The following is a 20,426-nucleotide window of genomic DNA, read 5'->3' as shown; positions in this document are numbered from 1 at the left end:
TTCAAATCTTGATTGCTGGCTTCCCACAGGCATCTGGTCACCGCTGTGAGAGCAGGATACCAGACTAGATGGCCCAATGGCCTGATCTCGCGGGTTGCTCCTATGTTTATATGTTGCAGTACTTGTTAGTGGAATCTAGTCAATAGGGATCACTTTATGTTTAGCTTCTGCTTGCAAATATTTTTAGCTTTTGAGGACACAAATTCCCTCACAGCAATTAAGGAAGTGATAGTTTTACGGAATTCAGATGCAATCCAGTCACAGTTAAGCACATTTAAGTTGCATGTATTTCAATGGGAGAGAGAGATGCATGTGCTGTGTTTTCACAATGAACTCAATGGAATTTACAGATGCTTCGCTTTGCTGAATCATATCCTTCATGAATTCAGTTATATTATCATTTTTTTTAATAGATAAAAGTTCTTCGATTAGAAAGCTTAACTAGTGCAGTACATGCATTTGTAGCTGAGAAATTGGGGAATTACTATCTTCAGATTGAAGGAATTAATTTGAAAGCAGTATATGAAGAAGAATCTAATGCCATAACTCCAATAATTCTCATTCATACTCAAGGTGAGCATTTATAAAGGATGAGTGTGCAAAAACTACTTTCTGGATTAGGGTACAATCCTAACACACACACACACACACACACACACACACACACACACACACACACACAATGTGGCTTTGCAGAGTAGCAGGGTTACCAATACATTCACGGCCTTGCCACACACAAAGACTGCAGTGAGAGAAGGGGAGGACAATCTGGCCAAATCTGGACCCAAACACTGCACCAGCTTCAGTCTGACACAGTGCACAGACCTGATGCCTTCACATTATGACAGTAAGATACACTTGAGATCCAGCAGATCCTGGGGCAGTTCAGCCCTACTCTCAGAACACTGCACCCACTTGCAAATTTAGTGGCCAGTGGGAGTCCAGCTAAACTGGGAGAGCTGGGCAGAGGGTCACCTCTGTTAGGAAATTCCATTCCACCTTAAGGAGCAGACGTGTGAGATTGTTACATGTCACATGTCTGTTTACTTTCCAGCACAGTCTGCTGGGAACTTCCGTTGTGTACAGCTTTTGCTTTGGAGACTCTCTCTGAGGAGATGAAAGAGAGACGACATGTTTTTCTTTGTCCTGATTTAAGCTTAATAAATCTGCTTGTAATTATGCTTTCACAAGCCCCTCCACGCCGCTTCTGTTCGTGCAGCGCGCTGCTAATATAGTGTACTCAGACTTCTGAAGTCTGAGTCACTGGCTACATTGCTCCAGAGATTGGGGGATCGTCCAGCATGTTGGCTGGAAGGGCATGATCCAGCTGGAGGCTAGCCAGCTGGGCTGTCGACCCCCTCTGGATGGCGACAACCTCTACCTAATCCAGCGCCAGTTCTGTAAAAGGGGTTGGGTTTGATTGCTTTGCCCTTCTCTATATTTATATGAGTATACCATGCACAGCTAACCCTGCTTGCTCCACTTGGCAACCCTGCCAACCCCTTTGCCAACCACCTTACCTGACACCTGGCCAATCCCTGCTCCCTTTATACCTGAGCAAACTCTTCTCTCTTTACACCTCACCTCACCCAACCCCTCCCAGCTCACCCAAACATCCCCTGCCAGCTTCCTCCAAGCACCCCCCCAATTCACCCCAGACCCCACCCCATTTAAAGGAGGGAGAGGTGCTTCAGATAGTGGTTTGCTAAAGTGCCTCCCCACACATGGGCGTACCCAGGATCAAAACTAGGGGGGGGCAAGGGGAGGGGCCAAGGCACGGAAGGGGAGGGGCCACAAAGTGGGCGGGAACGGCGAACTTGCGCTCCGCCGGGCTGTGCCCCTCCCTAGAAGCAGGGCTGGTGGGCGGAGGCGGAGCCCAGCCCAGCGGAGCGAGAGTTCAGCGTTCCCGCCGCGCCGCGCTCTCTGGTTCCCCGCCACGCTTGGCCTTGCCTGAGGGCGCGCCGGGGAGCTGGAGGGAGGGTGCGGCGCGGCGCGGCGGGAATGGCGAACTCGCGCTCCACCGGGCTGTGCTCCGCCTCTGCCCACCAGCCCTGCTTCTAGAGTAGGGCAGCTGCCCTAACTTGCCCCGTGGTGGGTACGCCCTTGTCCCCACACCATTAAATAGTTCACCTGGGCCACCTGCTGCTCACACTGCTTGCTTGCTCTCTCCCCTGCCTGCCTGCTATTCAGTTGTCAAGCTGGAGTTGGTGTGGCTGCCTGCTGATGGCCATGCAAACTCCAGCATGACAACTGCCTTACATTTTTATGTATATAGGAATAAAACATAGGAAGAAAATATATTGCCCAATCTAACTGGTGCTAGTTTTTACTAGTCAATTGAAAGTAATAAAATTTAATATAGTCACTTAGTTGGTTTGAATATGTTAGCGTAAAGTGTATAACAATGGCATAAATTGCATTGAAAAGTTTATTTGTTTTATAGATGGCCCATACCTCTGCATTACCCTACTTAGTTTCTACAGCAGAATCATGTTCATGTTTACACAGATATGTCCCACTGAGGTCTATTATTTCCAAGTAAGTGTGCACTGTAAATTTGTGCAAAACAGCCTGAAACTGATAGCAGGCAAACACAAAAGAGAGATGCCAAAATATTTTCCCCCTTTGAAACCATCTAGTCATTTCATTCCTGTGACATCGTGTTAATGATGCAATACAGAATACTATGTTAGGTCTGCTCATTCTTCTGTAAAGCAGCATACATTTTACCTAAAGTATTATATGCATACCTTTTCATTGACCCAATATAATAGGTTTCTGGATGTGGAAATAAAACAGTACAGTATTATTATGTATGCTACACAGGTGTGGATATTGCAGCTCTCCTTCTACGCCTTGCCCAGGAAATAAAAGGAAGTACACAGCATGTGAAAATGATATCTCTGGGACGTGGTCAAGGGAGCAAAGCTGAAGATTTGATATATAAATCAAGTATACTGCAGGGACAGTGGGTATTCCTCCAGAATTGTCATCTTGCAGCTTCGTTCATGCCCAGACTCTGCAAAATTGTTGAATCGTAAGTGTTTTCCCCTAGCATTTATTTGTATATGCAGTTTTGTTCAGATGAGTGAGGACCAGGGTAGGCTGGCATTACTGCACCATTTGCCTTGTAGGAACCAAATATAGTTTATTATTATTGTTATTATTATTATTATTATTATTACATTTGATTTATTAATTGCCTTCTCATTGTCAACCACTTTCAGAGCTCCCTGCTTTCCTGACCATTGGGTATGCTGGCTGAAGCTGATAGGAGTCAGAGTCTTAACAACATCTGGACATCCATAGGTTGCTCATTCCTGTTCTGCAGCTATTCACCAGTTCTTTTGAGCTGGCCTGAAGCTGAATTACTGCTAGGGAATTATGCTGACTATCACTCAATTAATAGGGAATAGTCTATATTGAACAATTTTCTCCACTTAGATCAAGGATCTAAGATGGATGGCTTTAAAAAGCGATCACACAAATTCATGGAAGAAAATGCTATCAATTAGCTATATATTGCCTCCCTTATCAGAAGTAATAGGTCTCTGAACACCAGTTCCTGGGAGTATGAGTGGGAGGTGCTATAGCACTCATGTCTTGCTTGACAACTACCTATCTGGTTGGTTTGTGTGAGAACAGAATGCAAAACAAGATAAACTTTGATCTGCTTGAGAAGGGTTACTCTTACACAGGGATGGAAGGATCTGTTAATTTTTGTTTTCTCGGTTTCTCATTTTTTTCACTTTTAAATCCAGTTCTCCACATTTCTGAAGCAATTTTCATATTTGGAATGCAGTTCCCTATAGGGAAGACTAGTATATTCTGTCAGTGTTTATCTTATTACAATGTTCTCTATCCCTCATTACTACTAATTTTTACACTGTCACAGTTACTTGGAAAATCACACAAAATGTCCCCATGTTAAGCAAGCAGTTTAACTTCAAACTTAAGCCTTCCTAAACAGTTTCCTACCTCAACATGTGATGGTATGAAGAGAATCAATGCTGTTAGTTTTTGTGACCTGGCCCTTGGAGTCGAAGGTTGAAATAATATATGCTTGACTAGGTGGAGAGATACAGCTACACTGTATTTGAGATGTTTTTTCACTGTTTTATGTGATGGTCTCCCTGCTGAAATGCAAGAGGCCCCATCAATATTGACATTGTGCCAGCTCTTGAAGAGCTCCTCCTGTTCTAACACTTTTAATGCTGTTTTAACTGTTACACTCTTTTAGTGGGATGTATTTTTATAATTTTATAATTGAGGGACGCAGGTGGCACTGTGGGTTAAACCACAGAGCCTAGGGCTTGCCGATCAGAAGGTCGGCAGTTTGAATCCCCGCAACGGGGTGAGCTCCCGTTGCTTGGTCCCAGCTCCTGCCAACCTAGCAGTTCAAAAGCACATCAAAGTGCAAGTAGATAAATAGGTACTGCTCAAAGCGGGAAGGTAAACGGCGTTTCCATGTGCTGCTCTGGTTTGCCAGAAGCGGCTTTGTCATGCTGGCCACATGACCTGGAAACTGTACGCCGGCTTCCTCGGCCAATAATGCGAGATGAGCCGCAACCCCAGGGTCGGTCACGACTGGACCTAATGGTCAGGGGTCCCTTTACCTATTTTTATAATTGGTTTTACATTTGTAAACCACTCAGAAGCCACTTTGGCAAATAAGCAATATTTAAATTTATTATAATAAAAATAAGTAGTAGTAATTATATGTAAGGGGATTGTGAGATACAACTGCTTTTGTAGGTATGTGTACAGTAGTTGTTATACCACTTCTTGTAAAGATGAATTCTTGGTTAAATAATATTGAACTCTGTGCAGTACAACTTCATAGTCTGTTTTTAGACAGTGGTGGTATTACAAAATTTGTTCTATCTGCAGATTTACTCGATCACAGACAAATATAGACCCCAAGTTTAGACTCTGGTTAAGTTCAACACCAGATCCATCTTTCCCTGTACCTATCTTGAGGAAGGGCCTTAAGGTAAGATTTAAAGTAATCCCTTCAATTAGAGGGGATGGTTCAGATGCCTTGAGGTGAATCATTCAAACAACCAGTTGGCCTGCACACCTGAGTGGTTGTGTTACATAAGCTGCCTTGTGGTTATGGGAAGGTAGCGTATTTTAAAAGCTAATTAACCAACATCTTGGTAGAAGATTTATACTCTGTTGATTTCACTGGGACTTGAATATACCTGTCTCAGAATTACATCCAGCTAAAGGAAAGTCCAGCTGCTTTCAGAGAACTTCCATGTAATAAAATGTATTTACAATAATCTTTCAGTGATTCACTATTTATTTTGCTGAAGTCTGCTTGTTTTATTCATAAACTGTCCTGCTTATTTTCTAAAGATTGTAATAGAACCTCCCCACGGACTAAAGGGAACACTGCTTCAAACATTTGGAGTAAGTGGTACTGAAATAGTAACAGAAGCTGTATTCAACACCACCACCTGTGGGCCATCATGGAAAAGGTTACTGTTCAGTCTGTGCTTCTTCAGTGCTGTAGTTCATGAAAGAAAGAAATATGGAGCTTTGGGCTGGAACATTCCATATGAATTTAATTCTTCAGATTTAGAGGTAAGAGGAAGTCTTGCAGATCTAAATAAAAGCATGATTCTAAATAGTATCATCTTAAAATAATACCTATTATAACCGTAATTTCCAAACTGTGCCTAGTAGTGCTTCTACTCCTCCATGAATCTAGCAGATACAGAAGCAAGGAACTGCCAAGGCATACCCACTATTCATAAAGAAATGAATTTTTTATTTATTTAAAATTAACACTAAATGTGTACTTAATAAGTACCAGCTTAAACAATGGAAACAAAATACCAAATTTCTGCTGTAGTGGTAACCAAGTGTATAGATGCAGTCATTTCTGATTATTTTTATCTTGAACCAGATGCACTAGCCAAAATTGATGAAAACAGATTAAAGTTTCTTCATCTTCCTGTCCTAGAGAATTAGATGTCGCTCACCTAGTGTGATGGGCTTAAACTCCTCAGTCACCTCACTGTAATTATCTGATGAAGCCAAGGGCAAGATGCTCCTTCTCCTCTTTGCTTGCACATTACAAAAGCATCCCATCACCCCCATGGATCTCTCTCCACAGAAGGTGGCGAGCAGAGCTCAGGTGGAGACAGAGCTATAAGAGAAAGGCACAGGCAGAAGAAAAAGGCCAGTATTGATCTTTGCCTGCATCTGTATCTGAAGGCGGTGGTGGGATGATTTGCTCCTCCTCCTCCCCACTTACTGCTGCTGCTGGAGCCAGTCACTCCACCACCACAATCCAGAGGCAGACACAGGCAGAAGCTGAAAATCCATTCTAGGTCCTTTCCAAACCTTTAAATCTGCCTGCATCTCTTATCTGTGTGCTTCTTGCCTCCTGCCTCTTCCTCCCCCACCCCCAGTTCCCTGTGAGTTGTACTCTTTACTCACCTTTACTCACCTCATTGCCATGATCCCCAGTAGTTGTTTTTTAAAAAAACTTTAGGGAATGCCTGGGCACACCCCTTGGACATACCTATGACAAGACCCAGCCACAAAAGACACTAAATACATGTCTTGTTTACAATACCAGCAAAAGGACTAGTGAATGAAGAATTTACACCTAGAAGTGCTTCATGTAGTCTGATATCGATATAAAGTAACACTTCAGAAAAGTATAATAGTTTGGGCATGCCTTCTGTGGCTTTTATATATTTTTTCCTTTAAGCAATACACCCTCATTCTATGTCTTTAATTGTTCTTTAAATTCATCTCAGTTTCAAAAATAGTTCATCATATGGTACAGATAGTTACACCTCAGGACACGCAAGTCCAAAGCTCTCCTGGGAGGCAGAGCTAGTCGCACCATTCTTTGGATCATAGTGCTTGTCTCAGTAAAAAAGGAAATGTAATGACAATACATAACCACAGCAATAATGCTACAATAGAAAATACCTTTTTTCAAATTTTCTTCCCAAGATTTCGATCCAGGTGCTGGAGATTCTTCTTAGGAATCAAAAGAAGATTCCTTGGGAAGCACTGCGTTATATGACTGGCGAAGTAACATATGGAGGCCGTGTAACTGATAATTGGGATCGTCGGTGCATTCTTAACATTTTGGATAATTTCTATAACCCTTCTGTATTGCAGAAGGACTTTGCTTACACTATTGATTGGGTAGGGGAAGCCATTTATTTTTTCATTATTTTACAGCACTTTAACAACCTGTACATTGTTATACAGTGGTACCTCTACTTACGAATAACTCTACTTATGAATGTTTCTACTCACGAACAGAGCTCCGTCCGCCATCTTGAATGCGGTTTAGATAGGATTTTTTCTACTTACGAATTTTTAGATAGGGTTCCTTCAACCTAAGAATTTTTTCTCCCTATGGGATTCGACTTACAAATTTTTTCGACTTACAAATGTGCGTTCGGAACACATTAAATTCGTAAGTAGAGGTACCACTGTATAAAGGGTTGGTTCAGCCCTAACAGGAAATCATGGTTTCCTACCAGTGGTGTCGCAATGGGGGGGGGTGCGCTCCCGGTGCCACGTCTCGAGGGGTGACAAGGCAGCGCCCCACCGTGGTGGCGCAAGCCGCCATCACGCCACCGCTGCCGCATGTGGAGGATACTCTGTTCGCAGCTGCAGCCGCAAGCAGAGGATCCTGGCACTGTCCTTATGGCGCTGGACCGGAGGCGCCGGCAAACTGCTACGTAGCGCGCATGTGCGGCATTGCTACGCATGACGCATGTGTCATACGTAGTGGCGCCGCACATGCGCACTACGTAGCGACACCCCACCCCTGGGTGCACGTCATGTTTGCCGCTCCGGGTGCCTGAGCGGCTTCCTTCGCCACTGTTTCCTACTACTGTATGTGCATGCACCACAGCAAGACTTAGGATCACATTTTACCCTCCCTTCTCACCTGTGTCCCTCTTTTGCATGCAAAAGGAGGAGATTAAAAACTTTCTGCTGTAATTTTAAACTAACCACAGTTTCCTGTTATAAAACTGTAGTCAAAAAGGGTCTAAGTGCCAGATGTGATACTCTTACTTTGGCTGTTTTGTACATTTCAGTCCAAAAGACTTGTTTTGCATGGACAGCTCTGCATTGCAGAGACATAGCTCACCTACAGGCATCTTAATGCACCTGTCTCTCTCTAGACTGGAACCCAATATACACTGCCAAGAGGAGAAAAAGGCAGAACTAGCCATGGAAAAATTGTTATGACTGGACTCAGGGAACTCTGGTCATTTAAACTTTCACATGCTCTAGCCAGTCAGGCTCAAACCATGGTTTCAGTACCTTGTTTCTTCTCCTAGAGTGAATTCCCTGAGTTCAGACATATTTGATAACCAGGGACAGCCCAGGACGTCTTTCCATTAGAAGCAAAAATTCCAGTGCTGTCCCCCACATCCTCCCCCCCCCCTCACCTGGCAACTGGCACTTGCTTGCTGCCTCCTGCTCCTAAACCCCAGAGGTGTGCTCATGGATGGTGGCTGCATGCTCCTCTACTTACCCCTGGGCTGCCCTGAAGAGGGTGAGCAGAAGGAAGATGGTGGCCCAAGGGCAAGTAGAAGAGTGTGCCATTGCAGCCATCGGGGCCGAGGAGCACCTAGCAGCAGTAAGCACCTGTCAGTGGCAAGTACTGAGTGCCAGGTTCCTGGTGGCAAGAGGGAGGAAGTGGCAGTGGGGGCTGTCTGCTCCAGTTGTGAGAGGGGGGGTGCATGCTGGTGTGGGGAGTGGTGGCACTACCGCTGGCAATGAAGCGGCTGGAGGTGCAGCAACACACCCACCCACCCATGAAACACTGGCTTGTCTTGCCACTTTGGGTGGCAGCTCCTACCTCTCCATCTCCCAATGCACATACATCCTGCCTGTGAAGGTTTATAGGCCTATACTAGGAAGTAAATATCATTCATAATATACTTGACATTCCTACCTGTCACAGGGGCCGGAGCGGGCTACTTCAGAGTAACGACTCTACACAGCTCTGCATTTTATTCTTTTATTGGTGCTGCGTATTTACAGTGCTGTGAGTCATTACTATTTACACGGAGCTATGTGTTCAGTCGGGTTCAGAACCTCCGAATGGCTTTTGGCGCGTCTTTCTCCAGCACAAAAGCCTTGGTAGACCCATCCTCTTTCCCCTCCTCTTTCTGCGCAATTCCGGAGTTGGGGGGATGGGTCTCCCCCCCTTATTTGCCCCTTCCTGTCCCACCTGGGACCCTGGCTCCGCTACCTTGCCTGAGCCTCGGACACGACTTCCTGCTTCCCCACTGGAATCGGAACTCTCTCTGCTTTCCCCTGTGCTCGGGGATGGGCTTGAACTCAGGAGGGGAGGGACTTCGCGATATCCCCTGTCCCTCACACTACCGATGCAATGTTCCCTAGCTTTGTATGGATCTGTTCTTGAAGGTGAATTCTGTTCTACCTTGAACAATGGCTCTATTTGGTTTCTATTGTTCTTCTATGAGGATGTGGGGTGAAGACATTAGTAGATGAAAAGCATTTTTCATTGGTTTTGCAGGTATATCAACCCATATCTGAAAAAGATACTTTGAAAGACTGCAGAGCCTATCTACGATCTCTTCCAGAGAGCGATTCTCCAGAACTCTTTGGAATGCATCATTGTGCAGAAAGAGCATACCTAAAGTCTCAAGCACAGTTATTTATTGAGTCAGTTGCCAGGACTCAACCAGCAATGACTACAGACACTTTCATCATCAGGTCACTCTTTGGAGATTTCTTCTTTTGTTTCTGGAATATAACCACAAACTAACAGAGTTAAGCATAGAACAGAGAAGAGAAAATATCCCATTACTGACATATTGTAGCTTCTCGCCTCTTCTAATTTCCTGTAGTTGTTCATTTTCCCAACGCCTTCTGGGAATTACATGTAGGATTGACAACATAAACATGAGAATATTAGCATTAACCATTTTTTTGCATATGTACTGTAATATATATACAAAATCAGGTGTACTACCCCACAAAGAATGCCTAGGATTATTTATTTGACAACGAACAATGAGCAACATGCAGTGAAACAAGGGGGGCATTAACTTGATTGATAATGATTGATATCTCTAAGACATTGGGTGTTTATCTGTTTGTTTTAGTGGCAGAAAGACTCAGGATGAAATAGTATTGGAAATAGCATCTGGCATTCAAATCAGGCTACCACTGACTGTAGAAGATATGGAACAGACACCTGAAACTGAACTCAAAGAAAAGGTTACATTTGAAAGCTTCAGGTCAAGCTCAGTTTGGGCTGCACTTGCAAAGGTTGCAAAAGGTCAGAACTTTGATTCACATAATATAAAATGAAAATTAGCTTTATCTTGCAAGAAGGAATATACGTATATATATCATAGTTCTGGTCTGATTATTATTATTGTGAATACATAGTGGGGAATAAAATCAATAAATAATGATAAAATATATAGCACTCCAACATCTAAGATTAGGTTATTTCTCCTAATCAGCAATTTGATGCTGAGTGTTGGTAGTGAGTATTCTTACATGGAAGCAGGAGGAATTTATGGCATTGTGTCACAGCTGGAATATCTTGGAACTAAATGCATAAGAATTACCGGTAGTCCAGAATTTGCTCAGGGGTGTGTGTCTGTAGGCAAACATCTTCTCTCTTGGTTAAGCCTTTTAACAACTATGTTTCTAGCTACTTTTAATTGATGTGCTTTATTGAATATGCTGTTAATTTATTGCTTTATTACTGTGGTTAATGACACTTATTTTATGTTGACTGTTTGATATTTTTCAGTGTTTTTGCTTGTCTTTAAGTTTTTGTAATTTTTAAACTTTAAAAATAATTTTGAAATTCTTCTGCTTTGTGTTTCTTATTGTTGTATGCTGCTTTTAGAGAACTTATCTGGAAAGGTCCCCTAAAAATGTTTTAAATAAGTAAATACTGTAAGTTGGTACTGACCAATAAGCCGGGAGCAGAAGATCCAAATAGTGTCCCCTGTCTAAGAAAAAATACAATAATTGACAGTTTTCTGCCTTTTAGGAGTGCCCCAAATTTGCAGCTAACTTGCTCTACTTATCAGTGAGATAACCAGTGGGTCTTATTTTCTATTGTAGGTCCTAGTTCTTTTATGAGTTCAACTTTGCTAAATGTCTTACATCAGGAGATTAAAAGGTATAATCATTTATTATCCATAATAATGCAGTCATTACATGGACTTCAACAAGGTATCAAAGGCGAGATTATCTTCACCACAGCACTAGACGAGCTTTATGATTCAGTATTGAAAAACAAAGTTCCTGAACTGTGGCAGGTAGGTGAAGTTTCTCTGGGAATCAAAAAATAAACTTATAGGATGAGATTATGGATTTAGCTACATTGGCCCCCCAAAAGCACTTTATATGTGTTGTATGTGCATTATAACACTACAACACAAGATGGCGCTGTGGAGTTTTGGTTTTGCCAACTCGATTTCTCATACAAAATTTACAACACGTTTAACTGAAACGCTGCTTTGATATGTCTACATCCAGCCCCAGTTGTGGCTGTCCACCAGCAGAACAGACTTCTGCTCACCAAATGTGATTTCCCCTTCTTTGCTTCCCCGCTGCAGTCTCTGCATGTCCACCAAAGAAAACCAGAAAGGAGATACTATATCTCAACCCTAGATTGTGATTTGTTTCACTGTAACTAACTACACTCACTAGCTAGCCTCAAATCATGGTTTGTTGTTGTATTAGCTATCATGGTTTATTCATGTGAAACAAACCACAATTTGCCTGTCTGCAGGGCTCTCACCTGTTATCCAAGAATTCTACAAGATGATAGAGGCTCTGAGATTGCATCCTTAAGCTTTTTGAAACCAGCCTTATATTTTACTAACATACAGAGTCTCTGTTTTCAAGTCATAGAACCGTCTTAAAGTCCAGAATGCATTTCCGACTACACTCAGCTTTACCTTGCCTCTGTATCTTAAAACCCAAGATGACACGATTACTTCGTCACAAGGTTCCCAGTATTTCTACTTCGTTAATCAGTTCCTCTCTGTTGGTGAGGATCAGGTCCAAGACAGCTGATCCCCCTTAGTCCCGATACCATGATTCCATAGCAGTTCACAAAAGCAGAATGGAATCCTGGCAGTAATTCTTAACATCTTCAGAATCTCAGCAGTCTATTTTTATTTTTAAAAGTGGGTTTCTAGCCTCTATAGTAAACAAAACTGCTTGAGTGGACAATGCCTTTTAAATCACAGAAAGCTGTTGCTTTCCATACTATTTCCAGCTGCCAGGGGTTGAGTAGGGCTTCCGTGTCCTGTATAGTGTTTTGTTTTATTGCATGCATCTGCTCAGAGATTACACAACTCTTTTACCTGAATGGGAAGAATGGATGATCAATTTTATTTTTGTAAATTTTAAAAACATGATATTGTGTTTGTTCTGCTATTACATAACAGCAACATTCCTATAAATCACTTAAACCTCTGGGATCCTGGATTGATGACCTTGTTTTACGAGTGACTTTCTTTTCCATGTGGGCTAAACAAGTTATCACCTTTATGGAATCAAGGTAAAATGCAAAATATTGCAACGGTAAAGATTCTGGTGAAGTATATAAATATAAAGAAATGGCTTTGGCAAGAGTAGTTGAAATGCCGCAGTTAACATACATTGGAATTGCAAATTTTCTGATGCCTACTATAGAAATCCAGAAACAAATTATGAACATGACATATCCATTTCAGGCAAATACCTATTTTGAACCTGATACGTATGTGGGATCTGCAGCAAAGTGTTGACATTTGCAGTGCTCCTGTTCAATTTCTCAGCCACTCCCTTCCCCTTCCATATTTTCTATTTTTCCTGTAAAAGTCAGTCGGCAGTCTATGTCCTTGAAGCCTGCATAGTTATTGGATCAGTAGTGGGGTGCAGGAGGCCCCTCTTGGGGTCTTTTTCTCTAAAGTTTTTGTGTGTATATCTCTGTAAACCTTGGACGCTACTGCTGCTTCACAAATAACTGACTTCCATTCAGAGTTGTGCTGTAACTTCTGAATCTTCCCCAGACCTGCCTTTTCCTTTAACAATCAATTCATCCTTCTGGATGATGGGCCCATGTGGAAAAGGAGAAAGGACCACCTCTACTGTTATGTATGCTTGTTGTTCTCATTCCATTTTTCATTCCTCGGAAAGGCCATTGTTTGGATAATGGATGGCATTCTTCACAGGTTAATGCCTCCAGCTGGAAGGAATTGGTGGGATCCATGGAAGCCTTGAGCTTGTTTGGAGGTTCTGGGTTTGGAGGTTTGGGACACAGGTGGCGCTGTGGGTTAAACCACAGAGCCTAGGGCTTGCTGATTAGATGGTTGGCAGTTCGAATCCCCGCGACGGGGTGAGCTGCCATTGCTTGGTCCCAGCTCCTCCCAACCTAGCAGTCTGAAAGCACATCAAAGTGCAAGTAGATAAATAGGTACCGCTACAGCAGGGAGGTAAACAGCGTTTCCTTGTGCTGCTCAGGTCTGCCAGAAGCAGTTTTGTCATGCTGGCCACATGACCTGGAAACTGTACGCCGGCTCCCTCGGCCAATAATGCGAGATGAGAGCCGCAACCCCGGGGTCGGTCACGACTGGACCTAATGGTCAGGGGTCCCTTTACCTTTACCTTACGGAAGCCTTGTGGCTCATCTCACCAGACTGAACCAGCTTGCAGTTTACTATTTGTTTATTTATTGAATTTGTATACCGCCCGTCTGAAGATCCCAGTGTGATTCACAGAATAAAATCACAAAGTACATAATAAAAACAAAAACAAACAAGCCAGTAATCCCCCCTCCCAGAAACACATTTACAAGAATATAGACTGTTAATCAGCCAAATTAATGTGACCTCTCCCATTATTTCAAACAAGTACCCCCCCCCCAGAGACATCACCTTGCCGACAAAGGTCCGTATAGTTAAAGCTATGGTTTTCCCAGTAGTGATGTATGGAAGTGAGAGCTGGACCATAAAGGCTGATCGCCGAAGAATTGATGCTTTTGAATTGTGGTGCTGGAGGAGACTCTTGAGAGTCCCATGGACTGCAAGAAGATCAAACCTATCCATTCTTAAGGAAATCAGCCCTGAGTGCTCCCTGGAAGGACAGATCGTGAAGCTGAGGCTCCAATACTTTGGCCACCTCATGAGAAGAGAAGAATCCTTGGAAAAGACCCTGATGTTGGGAAAGATTGAGGGCACTAGGAGAAGGGGACGTCAGAGGACGGGATGGTTGGACAGTGTTCTCGAGGCTGCGAGCATGGGTTTGACCAAACTGCGGGAGGCAGTGCAAGACAGGAGTGCCTGGCGTGCTATGGTCCATGGGGTCACAAAGAGTCGGACATGACTAAACGACTAAACAACAACACCCCCCCCCCACAGTGTTCCTCCCTATGCTCCTATGCCATAGCCACTGCTGTTGTGCACTTTGCCTTCCCTTTTGCTCTTAGCACTGACTTCATGAAAATCTAGGATTGTGAGGTGGTACTAGAAATCCTCCAATGGGGGCTGCATGATGACACTCTTATATTTACTCTTACATGTGTACGGATTGTACTTTTATAGTGGTTATGCCTTTGGCTAGTGCAGATTGTCATTATTTATTGTATTGTCTAACTGGCCATTTAAAACTAGAATTAATATATATATCCACTTATTCAAGAGTAGAACTGTATACTTCTAAACTTATTCTTAAAGGCATCAGTATTTAGTGGTACTTCAGAAGCTAACCAAAACAACTTTGCAACCTGGTGAGGAACTTGACATCTTTGATGGCAGCTCTCAGGTACACCCCAGCTGCTTTTGGCTTCCAGCTTTCTTCTTTCCACAAGGTACATAATTTCATGGACAGTTACTGTTTTCAGCAATGTGTAGATAAGGAGTGGGGAACCATGGTTGCCTACCAGGTCATTGTTAGAAGTTGGCATAGCAGGGGCTGGGTCTTTTGTCTCTTGGGCCAGGCCCCAGATTTCATGTCCCTCCCCTTTTCCAAAACTTTTTATTTTTAATAAGAAAGTCCCCATAGGGTGGCTTGGTGCACTGCAAAATGCAGTGCCGGTGAGGCCCCAGCCACTTGCCCCCTTAATTTGTTTTCCAGTTGAGGCACAGATTTTATTGATCTGCGGTGCTGGGTAGCATATGTGGATCATTCTGGCTGGTGATAGGAAGCCATCAACAAGACAAAGATTCTCTGCTGGGTGCAGAGGGGTGAAGCCCCACCCTGGGCAGTTAGCAAAAGACAATACAGAGTTGGGAGGGAGGAGTTTCAGAATTGCAGTGGGCTCATGTAAGCAAGAGGAAAAATAGTTTTGTTTCAGGGAATTAGTTTGCAAGTTGGAGAAAAGGGAGCCACAACACAATGTGGATTGACAGTTTGAATCCAACATAGCAGCCATGAGAGAAACAGGACCCTTCTAGAATGTAAACCTGGAAGTCCCCACACCCAATTCTAAACTCAGGTTGTATATATGTGTAAATAAACCATATGCAGGCAACCCCCATTTTAGGCATGACCAATACGCACAGTGCCAAACCCAGAACCAGGGGTGCCAACTTGAAAATATTGTGGGGGCCCAGGTAAGCTCCGCCCCATATGATCAGTCACATGACATAGCACACACGCACCATTTGAATGGGAATGCCCATCAATTTTGTGGAGACCCTGCCCCCTCAACTATGGGAGCCGAAGCACCCATGGCCCCTAGGAGGTGGCTCCTATGCCTAGAACTCACCCAGAAATGTAATAAAAGACTTCATTAAAAGGGTGGGGCAGGGCGAGGTGAAGGCAGAATGTGGTGTCTCAGTTACACATGATTTCAGGCAAGCATGCAGTGACCTGGAAGACAAGCCCTGCACAAACCGGGGCTTGCCTATATCATAAAGACCCCATAGTCTACTCTGTGCCCTATCATCCAACATAGACCCTGGTAAGTAGGCCTGGTACCCCAGGAGTCTCGCGCCACTAAGATTGGGGTGGCGTGCAACAATATGTTTAAAAGTTTGTACAAAACATATTGCAATGCTGAAAAGGGTTCAGAAAAGGGCAAGCAAGATGATCAAAGGTTTGGAGCAACTTTCCTATGAAGAAAGATTACATTTGGGGCTTTCTAGTTTAAGAAAAAGAGTAAGAGGACATGATAGGTGTGCATGAGGTTATGCATAGTGTGAGGGGAAAGTGGAAAAAGTTTTTTTCCTTTTTAGTCAACTAAAGCTGGCTAAAGCTTAGTCTCACACCTCTTGTTCCAACATGTGCTCACACATTCATACATGTATTTTATTCCTGCAGGATTTCTTACTGCAATTCTTCAGAATTATGCTCGGCAGGAAGAATTGCCAGTGGATTCTCTTAATTTTATCCACAAAGTTCTTCCATTCGTTCAGGATGAAGATCAGAGTCTTAGATTTTTCAGCGCAAAAGAAGCTATAATAAACAAAGCATTTAAGGTAAGAAAATAAGAGCTAATGTAGCATAATGGTTAATGAGTTTTGAGCTTGGAAGACTGATCTAAGTTATTGTTCATGGCCTTATACAAGTTTTTAAAAAATAAAAAATACCGAGAAAATGTATGTGGTATGTTCTGATCATTTTGGGAATATACTACAGTATGTAAATATTACTATTGAAGAGTGTCTGGAACACATTTCTGAAACAACATGGAGAAGAAAATCCTATGGGGGAAGGTTGCAGGGGGCAGGCTGGGGTGTGAATTCCCTTCCAATTCTACAGTGCCAAAGTATTTTCCTTCTGAAGCACAATTACTTCATTTCCAAAGGAGAAGGAACCACTTTCTGCAACTCTCAAATGACTTCCTGCCAGGACTCAGTAATTATAAAGGTAAAGGTAAAGGTACCGCTGATGATTAGGTCTAGTTGCAGACGACTCTGGGGTTGCGGCGCTCATCTCGCTTTACTGGCCAAGGGAGCTGGCGTTTGTTCGCAGACAGCTTCCAGGTCATGTGGCCAGCATGACTCGCTTCTGGCGAACCAGAGCAGCGCACGGAAACGCCGTTTACCTTTCCACAGGAGCGGTACCGATTTATCTACTTGCATTTTGACGTGCTTTCAAACTGCTAGGTGGGCAGGAGCTGGGAAGGAACAACAGGAGCTCACCCCGTCACGGGGATTCAAACCACCAACCTTCTGATCAGCAAGCCCTAGTCCCTACGTTCAGTGGCTTAGACCACAGCGCCACCCGTAGATTCTACACACACAAATTTGAGCATCAAGAGACACTTTACTTACCGTAGTTCAAATTCTGTTAGGCCAGCCTCCTTCTGCCCATTTAAAAAGTACTAGAACACCTGGGAAGTGGTAGCCAACATTGTGCTATCCTGATGTTGCTGGACTACAACTGCCCTCATTTTCTGCCGGCTTGGCCAATGGCCAGGGATGGTGAGAATTGTAGTCCTGCAGCACTTTGAGGGCACCACACCGACTACTCCTGAGCTTCAGCCATGCTTAGCATCATATAGGAAGACCATCTTACTCTGTTGCCTATCAGTTAAAATGTAAATATTACAGGTTACCACTGAACGTAGATGTGAAGGATGGTGTCGCGGAGGCTGAATAGCGTTCAGTCTACTTCTGTAAAGGATTGTTTCACTAATTGCTGAATGCATAAAAAATTGAAACATAAGAATGCCTTTTCTATTGTTGGTGATTTTGTTTGACCAACATAGTAGTCATACCTTGGATCCCGAACGCCTTGCTAGTTGAAAGTTTTGGTTCCCGAATGCCGCAAACCCGGAAGTGAGTGTTCTGGTATGTGAACATTCTTCGGAACTCAAGCGTTCATGGTTTCTGATTGGCTGCAGGAGCTTCCTTCAGCCAATCAGAAGCCGCACTTTGGTTTCCGAACGTTTTGGAAATAGAAAAGACTTCCGGAACAGATTCTGTTCAACTTCCGAGGTACGACTGTAGTACTGACCCACCTGCCAACGCTACCAGTAGGTCAGGTGCCTCTCAGGATACCACGACAGCCAGGTCAAGTTCCCTATCTTAAAACATATCATGTTGTTGTTTAGTTGTGTCCAACTCTGTGACCTCATGGACTAGACTAGAGCATGCCAGGCACTCCTGTCTTCCACTGCCTCCCGCAGTTTGGTCAAACTCATGTTGGTGGCTTCAAGAACACTGTCCAACCATCTCGTCCTCTGTCGTCCCCTTCTCCTTGTGCCCTCCATCTTTCCCAACATCAGGGTCTTTTCCAGGGAGTCTTCTCTTCTCATGAGGTGGCCAAAGTATTGGAACCTAAGCTTCAGGATTTGTCCTTCCAGTGAGCACTCAGGGCTGATTTCCTTCAGAATGGATAGGTTAGATCTTCTTGCAGTCCATGAGACTCTCAAGTCTCTCCTCCAGCACCATAATAGCTGGTTCTAAATTTTGAAGGTTTTGTGGAGTCTGGTGGACTAAAACTGTATAGGTATAAAAACAAACAAGAAAACCCTATCATATGACATTCATCTATCATTTTTGTTGACTTTCAGGAATCTTCTCGGTGTGAAACTGGAGTTATAGTTTGTGGCTTATACATAGATGGTGCTTGCTGGAATCCCACTACAAAGGCATTGGATGAACCTGAGCTTCACCAGAGATTTTATCCACTACCAGACATACATTTTTTACCAAAAAAGGTGATTTAAATACAATGTACATTCTGTGTTACGAGCTCAGGGTGGCAACAGGTAACACTAATGATACAAATTTTACAAGTTGTGAGCAGCTATATAATCTTATATTTATACCTGAAATGACTTCATTGTATCATTTTACTACATTATGCACTCCTTTTCTCAACCACTCCCTTATTCTGACTCCAAGTTTCAACCTGTAAAGCGTTCTTGTCCATGCTGCATGCGCCTGGTGTTTAAGGCAGTTGTGGTGCATCTGGCTGGCTGTTCTGAATCTATGATGAATTAACAGTGTGCCGTGCTTGTGCAAACAATTGTCAGGCTACTCATGTAGAAAAAAGCCCACCCACCGCTCCATCACCAGATGGGTACTGTAGGTAGAGGCTCATACTAACATCTAGAACCCTTTCCCCCTTAAAAGAGAAGACAGATATGTAAAGTTTGCCTATGTTGTGCTGTGATTTCCTGCTTGGCATAATGGTTGCTTGCACATACTGTATATTGTACGTTTTCCATGCTACTCTTTCATATTCCTCTCATATACAGTCTACTTAAAAGATCGGTGTTATGCTAATATGTATTATTAATTCATCAAAACTTTTCTTTTGAAGATGGCCTCCCATGCAAGACTCCATCGTCTAGAGGAGGAAGAAGTCTGGCTACTTTATGAATGTCCACTATACAGGACACCTGAAAGATCAGGAACACTGTCCTCTACAGGTATATCAACTAATTTTATAACAGTAGTTAACCTACCAAGTCTTATAGCACCCAGCCACTGGATAACAAGAGGTGTTGCATTGTTATGCCAACTAGATGACTGAGAAGATTAAAAAAATAATTACCCCTTAAACTTTGATACTCTTCAGACTGTTGGACCACCTGAAGTTTTGGTAAACTGATGCTTAAGAATAAACAGTATTTATTGTGGTTTTCATTATGATTTATCTTTTTATTTATATAAGCATGATAGCAGATTAAACTTATGTGTGTCAAGCATTAACAGCACCATGCTCTAACCAACTGAGCCATCCAAATCTGTAGCATTCCTACTGAACAAATAGTACGAGTCATATCTATTGCTCTGCACTTTTTACCTCTTACTCCATTTACTACAGTGGTGCCTCGCTAGACAAAATTAATTCGTTCCAGCACTCAATTCGTCCTACGAACATTTCGTATAACGAGGGACCGTTTCCCATAGGAATGCATTAAAACTAAATTAATGCGTTCCTATGGGCTCCGGGGAAAATGGTGGCGGCGGCGCTTGCTCTCTTGGCTCGGGGAAGGCAGGCAGGCACTGCTGCCAACGACAGAGCCGGATCGGACGAAGCTTCAGAAGCTTCGTCGGATCCGGCTCTGTCGGGAGGGGTGGGGGAAAGGCGAAGGAACGATCCTGCGCCTTTCCCCCACCGCCGCCAAACCAGTGGCAGAGCCGAAGTGTGGTGCTGCGGCCGGGGGCTTTTCGCAGTTTGCCTCCCCCTTGGCTCGGGGAAGGCAAATGGCAAAAAGCCCCCCGCAGCGCCTGCCTCCCCGACACTGAACGCAACTTCAGAGACCCGAAGTTGCGCTCTGTGCTGGGGGTGCGGGGCGAGAGGCGGTGGGGGGGAACACCTTCTTCCGCCGCCGCCTCCCGCCTGCCTCCCCCGACACTCGGCTTTCTCAGGGAACGCAAGCGGGCGGGCTAGGTGTCCCCCGCTTGCGTTCCCTGAGAAAGCCGGGCGCGCTTTCTCGGCGAAGACAAGCGGGCGGGCTAGGTGTCCCCTGCTTGCCTTCG

The 20,426-nt window shown here is 43.8% G+C and overlaps 1 protein-coding gene across 1 annotated transcript in view; it reads left to right on the top strand.

The window, feature by feature from the left end:
- Nucleotides 1-19,587, top strand: part of DNAH14 (dynein axonemal heavy chain 14) — a 134,568-nt gene extending 114,981 nt beyond the window's left edge. The window contains exons 72-84 of the mRNA XM_088667057.1: nucleotides 414-573; nucleotides 2,827-3,037; nucleotides 4,891-4,993; nucleotides 5,362-5,589; nucleotides 6,979-7,176; nucleotides 9,539-9,738; nucleotides 10,131-10,306; nucleotides 11,113-11,309; nucleotides 12,450-12,562; nucleotides 14,718-14,851; nucleotides 16,306-16,463; nucleotides 18,506-18,652; nucleotides 19,261-19,587. Of these exons, the coding sequence (XP_088523183.1) occupies nucleotides 414-573; nucleotides 2,827-3,037; nucleotides 4,891-4,993; nucleotides 5,362-5,589; nucleotides 6,979-7,176; nucleotides 9,539-9,738; nucleotides 10,131-10,306; nucleotides 11,113-11,309; nucleotides 12,450-12,562; nucleotides 14,718-14,851; nucleotides 16,306-16,463; nucleotides 18,506-18,652; nucleotides 19,261-19,473 (2,238 nt within the window). The 3' untranslated portion in view covers nucleotides 19,474-19,587. The remainder of the gene's footprint in view (nucleotides 1-413; nucleotides 574-2,826; nucleotides 3,038-4,890; nucleotides 4,994-5,361; nucleotides 5,590-6,978; nucleotides 7,177-9,538; nucleotides 9,739-10,130; nucleotides 10,307-11,112; nucleotides 11,310-12,449; nucleotides 12,563-14,717; nucleotides 14,852-16,305; nucleotides 16,464-18,505; nucleotides 18,653-19,260) is intronic.
- The last annotated feature ends 839 nt before the right edge of the window (nucleotides 19,588-20,426 follow it).

The sequence above is a fragment of the Zootoca vivipara genome, chromosome 3, assembly GCF_965207765.1.
Source record: "Zootoca vivipara chromosome 3, rZooViv2.hap1.1, whole genome shotgun sequence".
NCBI classification, from domain to species: domain Eukaryota; kingdom Metazoa; phylum Chordata; class Lepidosauria; order Squamata; family Lacertidae; genus Zootoca; species Zootoca vivipara.
Note: the sequence above shows the minus strand (reverse complement) of the source record. Positions and strands in the feature narration are given on the sequence as shown.